We start from the raw sequence: 12,570 nt of genomic DNA, 5'->3' as shown, positions 1-12,570 counted from the left end.
TGGCTAACCCGAGCCTCAACCATCCACGCCACAGTACGGACCCTTGCATCCTCTGCATTAGCAACACTTTGGCTAGAGGAAGACGCAACATTAGAATCCGCATGCACCTTCCCTTTCTGGTTTAGGGTTAGTTTAATTTTCTTTACGGCAAGTCTAGCGAATCACTGGTTCAGCTCAAACTACAGCAATGCCATCAAACAGATACGAAGATGCTGATGTTTTCGGGGTGATTTTATTTAGCTGGAGGACATTGATGGAAATAAATCAAGCAATCTGCTTACAATCTCACATCTTAAAACAAGTCAAAAATTCTATGCAAACACCAGAATTTATCATTTTCCCTAGGAAAGATTGCTAAAAGGAAAAGACATTAATGACTAAGAAACACTAATGCCTCTTAGGAAATGTTTTTGAAATGAAGTATTTTCATTCACAGGTTTTAAAGTACAAAAAATAAACGATTTAATTCTGAATAAATCATATTCTAGGTTTCAATTATTTTCACTAATTTATCACAATCCAGAAGGCAAAATGATGAGGATAGGCCACTCCAGTAGTGAACTAAATGCGTATAGTGTATCGCATCAATAGTCACAATGTTCCAACCATTTCATGAGCTAAGGCTTTGTGTAGATCATATAAGCTTTTTTGCAATTGACAAAACATGTAATCACCTGCTCTAACTATTTCTTCTGAGGCAATAAGGAAAGGAACAAAAAAAATCTATTGAAGAAGACACAGCTTACAACATGTGAATGTCTTGACTTTGGTTTCTAATAATTTTTTTGATTCTCCTTTTGAAAGTCTTCAGTCGGGACTCCTTGGAGGATGCAGCAAAAATCAGTTATGTAACTATGCATCTATATTCAGGACACTGAGTGGTGATTAGCCATAGAAATTGGAGTACCATACCTACACGTCGTACTCTACTTTTTAAAAGAAAACATCCCGTCCACCAGCCTGGTTTGTTCTTTCATCTTCTGTCCACGTCCAGTTTCCACTGAACTCACTCTGTTTGGTGTGGTAGATCTGGGGCCCTTTGTTGACATGATCCGTTAGCTGACTGGAGAGAATGAAGCTTCTCAACCCCCGCGGCTAGAGGCCATTCCTTATAGGAGGGTAAATGGGAGTTTCCCTCCATTTCCTGGGGACCTTGGTCACTTGGTGGTGGGATCCAGCAGCTTTGCCCTGTGCCCATTCCATATATGTGGGGCTTCTGTCTCCATGAAGTCAGATGCACTGACCCTATTCAAAGGAGATGGAAGGGGGAAGAGGAGAAGAAAGAGGAGGGATAAATGAAGAAGAGATGGAGAACATGGAGGGAGAAGAGGACAGGATGAGAGATGAGGGAGAGAAGGAGATTTCATTGTTTACATTATCTAGCAAAAGAGATCCTTACAGTAGTCTTAGGATCATAGACTTAGAACATGAGAAATGAAGGAACACATCCTCAACCTATTTGGGACTCATTTTTTACAATTAACATAGTCTTGGTTGGCTGAGATGACGGAGAGAGCTGACAGGGTCCTCTGCCTTCTCTCTTTTCCTCCTATCTCCACATCTAGACCATTAATGCCTTAGAACACAGTTCCGGTTTGAAACACATTTCCTTCCCCCCATCATGGCCCTCTTTCCCTCAGCTCAGTGCTCCTCATTTAACCCTTGCCCACGGGCACTGGCTGAGGTCAATGAAGATGGCTCTGTGGTCACCCACTAGGACTATGCTTTCTAGGAACAGAGGACACACTGGTTCAGAGCCAAAACTAACCTCCAACTCCTTCCCTACTCTCCCTCCCCACCCAACCCTGCACACACTTTCATGGCAAATATCTATGAACGGCAGACACAGGATGAGGGATTGGACCACACACATGGGAAACAAATGAGTGGCTCAAAAAAAAAAAAAAGGATCAGTGCATTTGCTGTAGACCGGATACAAATGACAATGTCCTAATACAGGAGCTTCCAGCCTTCCTAAAGCACCAACCATTTAACATAGTTTCTCATGTTGTGGTGACCCCAACCATAAAATTATTTTTATGGCTACTTCATACCTGTACTTTTTCTGCTGTTATGAATCATAATGCAAACATCTGATATGCAGATGGTCTTAGGTGAGCCCTATGGAAAGGTTGTTTGACCCTCCAGAGGTCACGACCCACAGGTTGTGAACCACACTTTTAACCCATCTTGGAGTATTGCCCTAGCTATACAAATCCTTCATTCTTTTCTGGTATAACCACATTTCTGTTAAATCTCTGAGTTTTGGATTAAGTTACAACATCATACCACATGTTCCTCCTAAGCAGATTATCTCCCAAAGGAGCGATGTACTTTAAGTTGTTCAAGGAAAAGTAACTACAAGGCAGCTTTTTTTTGTCTCCTAATAGTGCTGGCAACAATAACACCTAGGCAACTATTGAAAATACTGAATTTTCAACAGGCAACAGTTACCATAATAAAACATCTATTACAGTTTATATTCAATTCCTATATGTGCTTTAATATACCCATCTTGCTCAAACTAGGCAATAAAATTTTTACTGAATTCAGTGTTCTGGGGTACAGAGCAGAGCACATTCAAAATGAAATGGAAATTTAGAATGAGTTTTCCATAATAAGACCCTATGTTCTTTCTATGGAAAATCGGAAGAGGAAGGTGTGGTGATATGCACAACAGGAAATATTAGAAATAGAAGCAGCAATGACATTTAACTGGCTCCTGCCATTAGCAGAGGAGCTGTTTTTGTTGGCTCCAAGATTCCCTTTGCCTTCCCAAAGGCTTTTGACACAAAAGCATGTTCAGTACTGCCCTCTGGGTTGTAAAGAGGACAATGATATCTGAGACCCAAACCCAAGAGACATATCATAATACACGTCCTGGCAAAAGGATCACATCAAAGGATGTGCAACTCTATTCTACCCGAAGCAGATTGAGTTCCAGGAGAGCTTGAGAACTTGGCTTGATTTCATGGTCCTTTAGTGGCCTGGCTGGACTCTCAGACAGCCAAGAGTCTGGTTGAGGGCTAGCCCCTGACAAGACCAGAATATTATGAAATCCCCAGGACAATGTCCGGGTCAGCTTACGTTAATACGAACACTCCCGTCAGCACATGGAACCTGTTTTTCAAGAGTCGTTTCCACCTCCGGGGAGCTATGGTACGGCTACAGTCCTACTCAGCTCACAGGCAGGGGCTGAGTCCTGTGTGCTCACTCAGAATGACCTGGCAGACTGCAGTGTGCCTGGGGTTGGAGTAGACAGGATCTTGATATAAGAGGGAAATGCAGTTAGATGCATTTCTCTAAACAACATGGCATGTCAGAAACCCCCAGTGCTCACTCAGCTTAGACTACGCTAATGGTCTTTGTGTGTAAATGACACTTCCCTTTGAAAAGCACTCAAGATCAAGGTAAAGATAACCGCTCACCAGGCTGCAGGCTGGAAGACAGGCCAGCATCCACTGTGGGCCCATTCGGGTCAGCTACAGGCAGACTCCCATTCTTGGGGTCTTGGTGCTCCTCTAGGACCACAAACTGCAGAAAAGACAAGGGAAAAGGGGGATACCGCTGTAATTCACAAGTCACCGTGATAAGTATTAAACTGTGGCTTATCACAGGCACTCAGGAGAAGGTGAATGTGGGAAGAAAGGCCTTGCCAACTTATCTTGGCCAAGGAGTCTGTTTTTAAATTTCCCTTTAATATTTTATTGCGTGTACAGGTGTTTTGACTACACTGATATCTGTGCATTAGGTGCATGTCGGATGCTCAAGGCGCCAGAAGAGGCCCTGGATCCTCTGGGACTGGAGTTACAGATGGCTATGAGACACCATGAGTGCTGGGAATCAGATCACAGACCTCTGCGAGAGAAGCCAGTGATCCTAACTGCTGAGCTCTCTCTCCAGCCCTGAGAGATTCCAGTATTAACTGGAAACCTTCCACTCACTTCTTTTAGGGTGCACAACTATCTTTACTGAAGAACCTGCTCTGATTCTGGAATCTTGGGTTAAGAGTCTTGGACCCCTAGGAGCTACTGTTTTGCTGCAAACAGTACAAGCATCGACAGGTTTCCTAAGTACTGCCCATTGGCCAGACAATGCCATGTGTTGTATGTATAGACTATAGTGATATATAATTCATGTAAGCACAAGTCCCAAGTGATGTGGGTCACCAGTGAGTACTAATAACCAACAGCACCACTATTATTTTGCTGGGATTCATCAGCTACTTCTTCGTGCTTGAGCAGCGTAGGAGCCAGAGTGCTACAAGGGAGGCCGGATGACCGCAACGGCATTTCTCTTTGCTCCTCAACAATCATTTTGTCATTGTTTGCACTGTCCAACTGACTGAGCACTTGCAATGCAGACTGAGCAGAGCCGACTGGCCTGCATTCAGGCCAGGCAGGTTAGGTATTAAAAGAAATCAAACAGAAAGAGGAGGAATAGAAGTAAGTCCTGCCCTGGGATACAGGATGCAGGCTGGTGAAGTCCTTCCTTGTCAATAGGTAACCAGGTAGGAGGACTGCTCCAAGGTTTGGGCTGACTGTGTGGTTCAGAAAGGAGCCCTCCACAGGTAGGACCTAGAATTCAGAGTTAAAGGCAGAAGGCAGAACTCTGCACCTGTCTTTCTCATCAAGAGAAGTGTGGGGAGGTTTAACGAGTGGCGCCAATGAGGTACAGGGGCAGATAGGCTGGTGATGAAGCTGACTCGTAGGAGCCCTGCTCTGGTTTCTCTCTCTGCTTCCCACTACACCCGTCCCCCTTTGTTGCCTCCTCATGAACGCTCTCTACAGTGACATATTGCAGCGTCAATACAATGGCCCTGCTGTGCAAGGGCACGGGCTCATTATTTCTGGCCCCAGTCAAGACGTGCACTGCAAATTTTCAACCGTTTGCCTGACTCTGTGCCAGAATGATACAGGCTCCAGGATGCTGGCTACCATGGAAGGCAGCTGATGGGAACAGATTTGTTTCCGCTGCTGCTTCTCCTCCCGGTTTGGGGACTCAGCTCTCTCTCCCTAGCTCCCTCTGACGTGTGCAGCAGCATTTGGTGGGGCCAGCAGTTATGACAGCTGGGAGGACACAGCTCAGCAGCCTGGGCTTCCGAATGGAGCTCGGAGCCAACAAGCTGCTCGCCACCACAGCGTGGAGTTTTGATCTTTTTTATATATAAATACTTAAAAGGGACACATGCAGGAACCACGTCTCCTTCTTTCCTAGGACTTAGATGAGGTTAATTACACTGCAGTCTATACCTCGACAGCCTGTGAAGTTGCAGAGCAGGTAGTTTAGCAGTCCACCAAGTCATGAGCCTCAAATCACTGAACTCTGCTTAGGGAAAGGGCCTAAGACTCATGCTCACGGCATTTATGAAGATGGATCTTAGCATCTTCAGAAAGCTATATTGATTAAGAACAGGGGTCCTGAGATTAAAGTATTTGCTTAAAATTGGCTGGATGCTAAGGCTAAAGGACACATTTTGAGAACAGGTTTCAGTTTCTCTGAAAGGCATGAAGAAAGAGGAAAATGGGAAGTGATTTTTGTTTGCTTGGGTTTTGTTTTGTTTTTCAAGACAGTGCTTCTCTGTGAAACAGTCCTGGATCTCCTGGAACTCTACAGACCAGGCTGGCCTCGAACTCGATCTACCTACCTCTGCCTCTTGAATGCTAGGACCAAAGGAATGTGCCAAGACCACCCGGGAGAACAGTGATTCTCATCAAGCCAATTCTTAGCTTCGTGTAGTTTGAGAACATTACCCAAGGTTGGGGGCAAGAAGACATCCCAGCCCGGCTGCGGTCAGGTCCATCACTACTCGCGCTTCTGCTCGACTCTTCATAGGGGTTCTTTGGGGTTTCCGAGAGCGGCTTCTGAGTCCTGAGAGGAAGCCAACGAACTGAGACAATCTCAAAAGGAAAACAAAAACCCATCCCACTCGCCGGAGCAGCTACTTTGTCAGATTAGATCTATAGATGGTGCATATGTAGCTGAGCCTGGCGCTGAGAACCCGAGGCCAGCGAGCAGCTCCTGGGGGCAGCACTGCTAAGCAAATGGCCACAGACGTGTTCATAGAGACAATTCTGGTGTATTGTAATCTCAAGAAAAAGTTGGAGCAATCTTAGTCAAGAAATAGTTCTTATCGTGTGTGTGTGTGTGTGTGTGTGTGTGTGTGTGTGTGTGTGTGTGTGTGTGTGTATACAGGTTTGCGTGTCTGCACCTGTATGGAAGTGCGCCCTCGCGTGGAGGTCAGAAGTTTGCGTGTCTGCACCTGTGTGGAAGTGCACCCTCGCGTGGAGGTCAGAAGTTTGCGTGTCTGCACCTGTATGGAAGTGCGCCCTCGCGTGGAGGTCAGAAGTTTGCGTGTCTGCACCTGTGTGGAAGTGCGCCCTCGCGTGGAGGTCAGAAGTAGACATTGGACATCTTTCTCAGTTGCTGTGCGTCTTATTTGAAACGAGGGTCTCCAGTGAGCCTGAAGTTTGTCAGCTAGGCTGGCTGCTCATCAAGCCCAGGGATCCTGTTTCTCTCTCTCCAGTGCTTGGATTGCAGGTGCACAGTGGCACCCTGCTTTATTTTATCTTATATTTTAAAGCATAGCTGCTGAAGATTTACCTCAGGTCCTCAGGCTCGCATGGCAAACGCTTTACTGACCGGGTTCTCCCCTAGGGCCTCCATCGTCTTTGTTATTAGGAATATGGAGTCAGAAGCTGAAAGGCCACCGTCACCTCGCCCCTGGTTTTCAAGCCACACAAGCGCTGGCCAGGCAGGCTTGTTGAAGCATACTTTAAATCACAACACTTGGGAGGCCAAGGGAAGAGGTTCATGAGTGTGAGGCTAGCCCAGGCTACACTGCAAGACTTTGTCTTAAAAAAAATTTAGATTTCTGAAAAATATTGCCACATGTGTTAACACATAAAACAAACAAAAATAATTATGGCATAAATAAACTTAATTTTTTGTTTTATTTTGTTTTGTTTGTTTGTTTGTTTTTGAGACAGGGTCTTACTATGTAGCCCTGGCTGTCCTGAAACTCACTATGCAGACTAGGCTGGCCTTGAACTCACAGAGATTAACCTGCCTCTGCATCTGGGATTATAGGTGTGTGCCACTACATCTGGCAAAGTTTACTGGGATTATAGGTGTGTGCCACTACATCTGGCAAAGTTTTTCTTTTCTTTTTTTAAACTTCATTGGCCAAACATCTATTTATTGGCCAACATCTATCTATTGGCCAAGCATTTATCTTTTGATTGACATTCTTTCCAGCCATTGATGACTCAATATTCTTTCTACAAATATACAAAATACAAATAATAGGCTTAAAAAGTGCAGTTATACTCATGGGTCACCAAATTAAAAGTTCAAGTTTGTCCCTGAGAATCTTATCTCTCAGGAGATGATGGAAAAGGTTTTCAAGTATATGCCTCTTATTGGAAAGATTACTGTTCATACAAAACTATAATAACTTCAGGTAGTAAAAACCATACCAAAAACACCAGGTCTACAGTAAACTCTTAACTCAGACTAACTCAAGCTCACAAGAACTCTTGAAATAAGTCCTATTTCCCCATACCTTATATATCGAGGAAAACTAATGCACGCCAATGAGGAAGCCTGCCTGAGGGGCTCCAGGTACTAACGTGGATTTGAAATGTGCATCTCAGGCAGATTCTACGCTATCTACTGTTACAGTGTGCATGGCAGGGTCTTTGGTGGAAGCGCCTTGGTTGAACATACTGAATTTTCCAGAATACGAAACAGTTGCAGCTGGTGTGCTTATTCAGCTTTGGTAAATGTGGTTGGATATTTATCTCCTGATAGCAGAAGGTGCTCTACATCTCACCAGAAAGCTGACACCGGGCAGGTAAGCGGACCATAGCCATAGACGATGCACTCAAACGGATGGTTTTTATTAAGCCCCTGCAGCCAGGCCTTGTGATCACCAACACAAACTATACCGCTTCCTAAGCTGTCTCAGCTGCTGGCAGTGCGACAGAACCCTCTTAGAGGAAACGGACGCAAGCAGTGAGGGGCCTGCTCCTTGACTCTAAGGTGGTGTTTTGAGATGAACTGCATCTTACTGTTTCGGTTTTAAAGTGTTAATTTTAAATTATTGAAAGCAAACCCCAATGACCAGATCCCTTCCCAAGTTAGGGGAGACAATGGTTTTTCTCTAACACCAAGTAGTTGTTGTGGGTAATTACCAGCAGGCAGTCACGAGAAATTACAGTTATGCAGGCCTATGTAGGCACGTGATACGGAAAGAAAAATAACTGGACTGCAGCGATGCATTGTGGGAAATAAGGTCTGAGGGTGTAGCTCAATCTAACTAGTGTGAGGTTCTGGGTTCGAGCCTCACCGTCACCAAAATGAAGGCCCACAAATCTTATGCAATGACTGGGGAGGAAAGGAGGGGCACTGATGTATTAGTAGAATGGCGTCAGGCTTTTTTTTTTTAATAAAAAAGCTTGTTCCTGCCTTTTTTTTAAAATTATTTTGCTTTATTCATTTTACATATCAACCACAGTTCCCCCTCCTTACCCTCCTCCTGCCTCCCATCACCCCCCACCTCAACCCACCCAATCCACTCCTCAGAAAGGATAAGACCTTCCATGAGGAGTCAACAAAGCCTGGCACATTAATCCGAGGCAGGACCAAGCCCCTCCCCCCTACATTAAAGCTGAGAATGGCATCCCACCATAGGGAATGAGATCCAAAAAGCCAGGTAATGCATCATGGATAGATCCTGGTTCCATTGCCAGGGTTCCCACAAACAGACCAAGCTACACAACTGTCACCCACAGGCAGAGGGCCTAGTTCGGTCTCAAGCAGGCTCCCCACCTATCTGTCTAGAGTCTGTCAGCTCTCATGAGATTGGGTCCACTGTCTCTGTGGGTTTTCCCATCATGAGCTTGACCCCCATCATGAGCTTGACCCCCCTCCCTTGCTCATATAATATTTCCTCCCTCTTTTCTACTGTTGTTCCTGCCTTTAAATGCGGTATTTTGCTCAAGTACATCCCAAGGAAGCAGGCATTCCCTGGGACGGGCTCAGAAAAGAAAGGATTACCTGTAGTAGTAAAGCCCCCAGATCCCCAAGAAGAGCAGCAGGACTAGTGCGACCACACAGACAGTCACCACAGTGATGTCGCGCTCCTGCCCTTGGCCGGCGTGGCGCAGTTCCCACCATCGCAAGTCTCGGTGCTGACATCGTTCCCCAACATAGCCAACGACACAGCTGTGGATGGTGCAGAAACACAAGTCAACCAGGGACCTCTGGCACCTGATACTTACAAACCCGATATGCGGCGTCTCTCTTCCTTCACCTTTCTGGATTCAGCTTTGGGAGCCCGTGATGTGAGCTAAAAGCGCTGTGATTCACGCGCCAGAGACTTTCACCTCTTCTCTGCCTGTCTTCAGGTAATGGGGAGTTACCTGTGTACTGCCTCCATACGGCATCACAGATCGCTGATGGAAGGTAAACTCTCAGGAGACACCCTTTCTAAACCAGCACAGAGTGATTCTGCCCTAAGAGCCAGGGGAGACCTGGAAACAGAAGTCTGACAGGACCGCAATGGTTGTAGGTCAAAGGAAAGAAGTGGAAGGCAGGGAACCTTGTTGAACACCAGGCTCTGGACAGGAAGCAGAGTTTAGGCTATGGAGAAACTGCTGCTGTTTGTAAAGCTCACCACTAGCCCAAGAGAAAATGTGAAAAAAACAAAAAACAAAACACCAGCGACACAAGAGGGCAAGGGGTCATTTGCCTATAAACACCTTACTGCGCAATGGATCATTGTAATTATAAGGTAAGTGAAGCAAGGCTGCCATCTACTGGAAATGCTTGTTTCTGGAACCAGAGCTCAGAGAAGCAACTGCATTTTCTTCACAGCAGAATTAACTTTAAAAAAACAAAACAAAACAAAAAAAATGTCTCCTTGTAGCCCTGGATCGACCATCAACCCCTCGACGGCCCCGTTTTTTTCTAAACGGCTGAAGGAAAGAACACCCAGAAATGATTCCAGCAGCTGTGCTGGGAAGACACACGTGGAAAGGCACTGTTGAAATCTCCAGAAGGTCTGGAGTCTGGCCCCTAGTTCTACCACCAAAAGAAAGTGGGGAGTCACTTCCTGAGGGGAAAGAAAAGGAACAACAATTACTAATCACCTATGACTGTTTTCAATCACTATTTTCTTAACTCAGTATTTTTTTTTTGTAGATGTCTCCTATTTTACAGGTAAGGAAACAGGTTCAGCACTAAATCATCTGCACGAGGCCACACAGCTGATTGTCAGCTCTGACTCACATAGCTCTCAGGTGTCAAAACCGAGATCCCTAGCACACTTAACACTGTTCTGTTCACCTCTGAAAGAAAATGTTCTAGAACTGACTACGCAAAAGACAGCAGGAGCTGAGGTGGAGGCTTAAAGGTTAGTCAGGCTTTCTGGGGTCTATTTTAATTCTAGCTAACTTTGGCTACAGCTACTTATTGACAATCCCTAGCAGCCATCTCTTTTAAAACTGCTTGATGCTAATGGGCTCCATTTGTGAATCAAGGTGATCTGGGGTCTTGAGGAGTGTGTCAAAAGGCCAGTGTCCTGCAGAGCCAAGTAGGCTGATAGAGGAGCCTCTCAAAGCCTAGCACAGCCAGCAACTGACAAGGGGGTGGGACACAGCCATGAGTCTTTTGGATTATTTAAATTATTAATTAGTTTGGCTAAACAAGGAAGGAAGGAAGGAAGGAAGGAAGGAAGGAAGGAAGGAAGGAAAGAAGGAAGGAAGGAAGAAAGGAAATAAAATTCCTGGGCCAAATAAGTTTGAGTTTCCATGATCAAACAATATGAAGTCACTGTACACCAAGTAAGGGTAAAGCAACCTTAAAAGTTTTAGTTGTCGTGAATCCATGAGGAATGGCAGAGCATTCTCAAACAGCCCTGCTATGGGGCCCAGCTTTGAAAACGATGAGTTAGAATGGTGTCTGGCCAAAGCCAAATCAGAAAGAACAAGGCCTCCTACAGGCTCAAGGGTTTGGAAAGTCCTGAACAACCAGACCAGCAAAGTTATAGGAGCCAGTGCACTGGATGCGTCAGTCCTCACTCCCCCGTAAACCACGGGGCCTTGGGCTCCTCATCTTGCTCCCAGCAAAGAACGAAGAGCCCTTAGAAGCTGCTCTGTGCAGAGAGATAGTGATGAGCTCCTGATCAAGCCGCAGTGACAGGCACTCCCTGAGGTCTGTTACTGCAGAATTAATACGATGTAAGGTAGCTTGACAGGACAAACGGAGGCAAGTGCTGAGAACTTGCTAAACCACATTTTTATTAAATCAATTCAAAATAAAGCTATGGTCCAGTGACCATGAACGCCAGTGCTTTTAAATATTACTTTTGGTTAATGGTCCTTAACTGTGTCATCTTTGTTTGTTTATTTAAAACAGGGTCTCCAGTGACCCAGGCTGGCCTTCAATTAACTATGTAGCCAAGAAGGGCCTAGAACTCCTGATTCTCCTCCTCCTCCTCCTATTTCCCAAGGGCTGGGGTTACAGGTGTGCTCCTATGCCTTAGCCCAGCCCTGGCTTAGCTGTCATTTTGTAGGAATTTGTGTTTAAAACATAACCAGAGAGAGAAGATCTTTTTATAGGGACTTAATGATGAAAAGAGAGGGGTGTTGATGCATCCTCAGAATCAGATTGAAATAAAAACTGCATTATTACAATCCTCTATAGTCCTCTGGCATCCTTCATATTGCAATAGTGGTTTAGGGACCTAAAGTTAACTACCATGGAGTAAATAAAAAATTGACAATCAACTGGACATTCGGTTTTATAATTTTGTATTTGGTAGAATAGGATAAAGTGTGTAGATAAAAACATTTGATTGCTAACATTAAAGACTATTAATTAGATTTTATAAGTTATACTTAAAAGAATCTTGAGTGCCATGCGGTGGTGGCACACCCCTTTAATCCCAGCACTCAGGAGGCAGAGGCAGGCAGATCTTTGTGAGTTCAAGGCCAGCCTGGATTACAGAGTTCCAGGACAGGCTCCAAAACTACTGAGAAACTCTGTCTTGGAAAAAAAAAAGTATCTTGAGTTAGAAAATCACAGTATGCAAATATGAACCTGGAAGCAGAACTCTACTGGAACTGAGTCATTTTCCATTTTCCAAACATTCCACAGCTTTCGTCAAGCTGACTTGTTCCTAGTGTAAGACCACAAACACACACACACACACACACACACACACACACACACACACACACACACACTCACTCACTGGTATATAAATACACTCAGTCAACCTTCATCTGGCGATGGATGGAGATAGAGACAGAGACCCACACTGAAGCACCGGACTGAGCTCCCAATGTCCCAATGAGGAACAGAAGGAAGGAGAACATGAGCAAGGAAGTCAGGACCACGAGGGGTGCACCCACCCACTGAGACGGTGGGGCTGATCTATTGGGAGCTCACCAAGGCCAGCTGGACTGTGACTGAAAAAGCATGGGATAAAACATGAACATGGCGGACAATGAGGGCTGATGAGAAGCCAAGGACAATGGCACTGGGTTTTGATCCTACTTCATG

The 12,570-nt window shown here is 45.2% G+C and overlaps 1 protein-coding gene across 1 annotated transcript in view; it reads right to left on the bottom strand.

Moving 5' to 3' along the window:
* Positions 1–201: 201 nt before the first annotated feature.
* The window catches only part of Egf (epidermal growth factor), a 79,386-nt gene continuing 67,017 nt past the window's right edge, over positions 202–12,570 (bottom strand). The window contains exons 21-24 of the mRNA XM_075981353.1: positions 9,061–9,228; positions 5,754–5,871; positions 3,429–3,534; positions 202–1,245 (exon numbers count right to left, since the gene is read on the bottom strand). Coding sequence (XP_075837468.1) covers positions 1,007–1,245; positions 3,429–3,534; positions 5,754–5,871; positions 9,061–9,228 — 631 coding nt within the window. The 3' untranslated portion in view covers positions 202–1,006. The remainder of the gene's footprint in view (positions 1,246–3,428; positions 3,535–5,753; positions 5,872–9,060; positions 9,229–12,570) is intronic.

Source organism: Microtus pennsylvanicus, chromosome 7, assembly GCF_037038515.1.
Source record: "Microtus pennsylvanicus isolate mMicPen1 chromosome 7, mMicPen1.hap1, whole genome shotgun sequence".
In the NCBI taxonomy this organism is placed as follows: Eukaryota; Metazoa; Chordata; class Mammalia; order Rodentia; family Cricetidae; genus Microtus; species Microtus pennsylvanicus.
The sequence above is the reverse complement of the archived record's forward strand: the minus strand, read 5'-3'. Positions and strand labels throughout refer to the sequence as shown.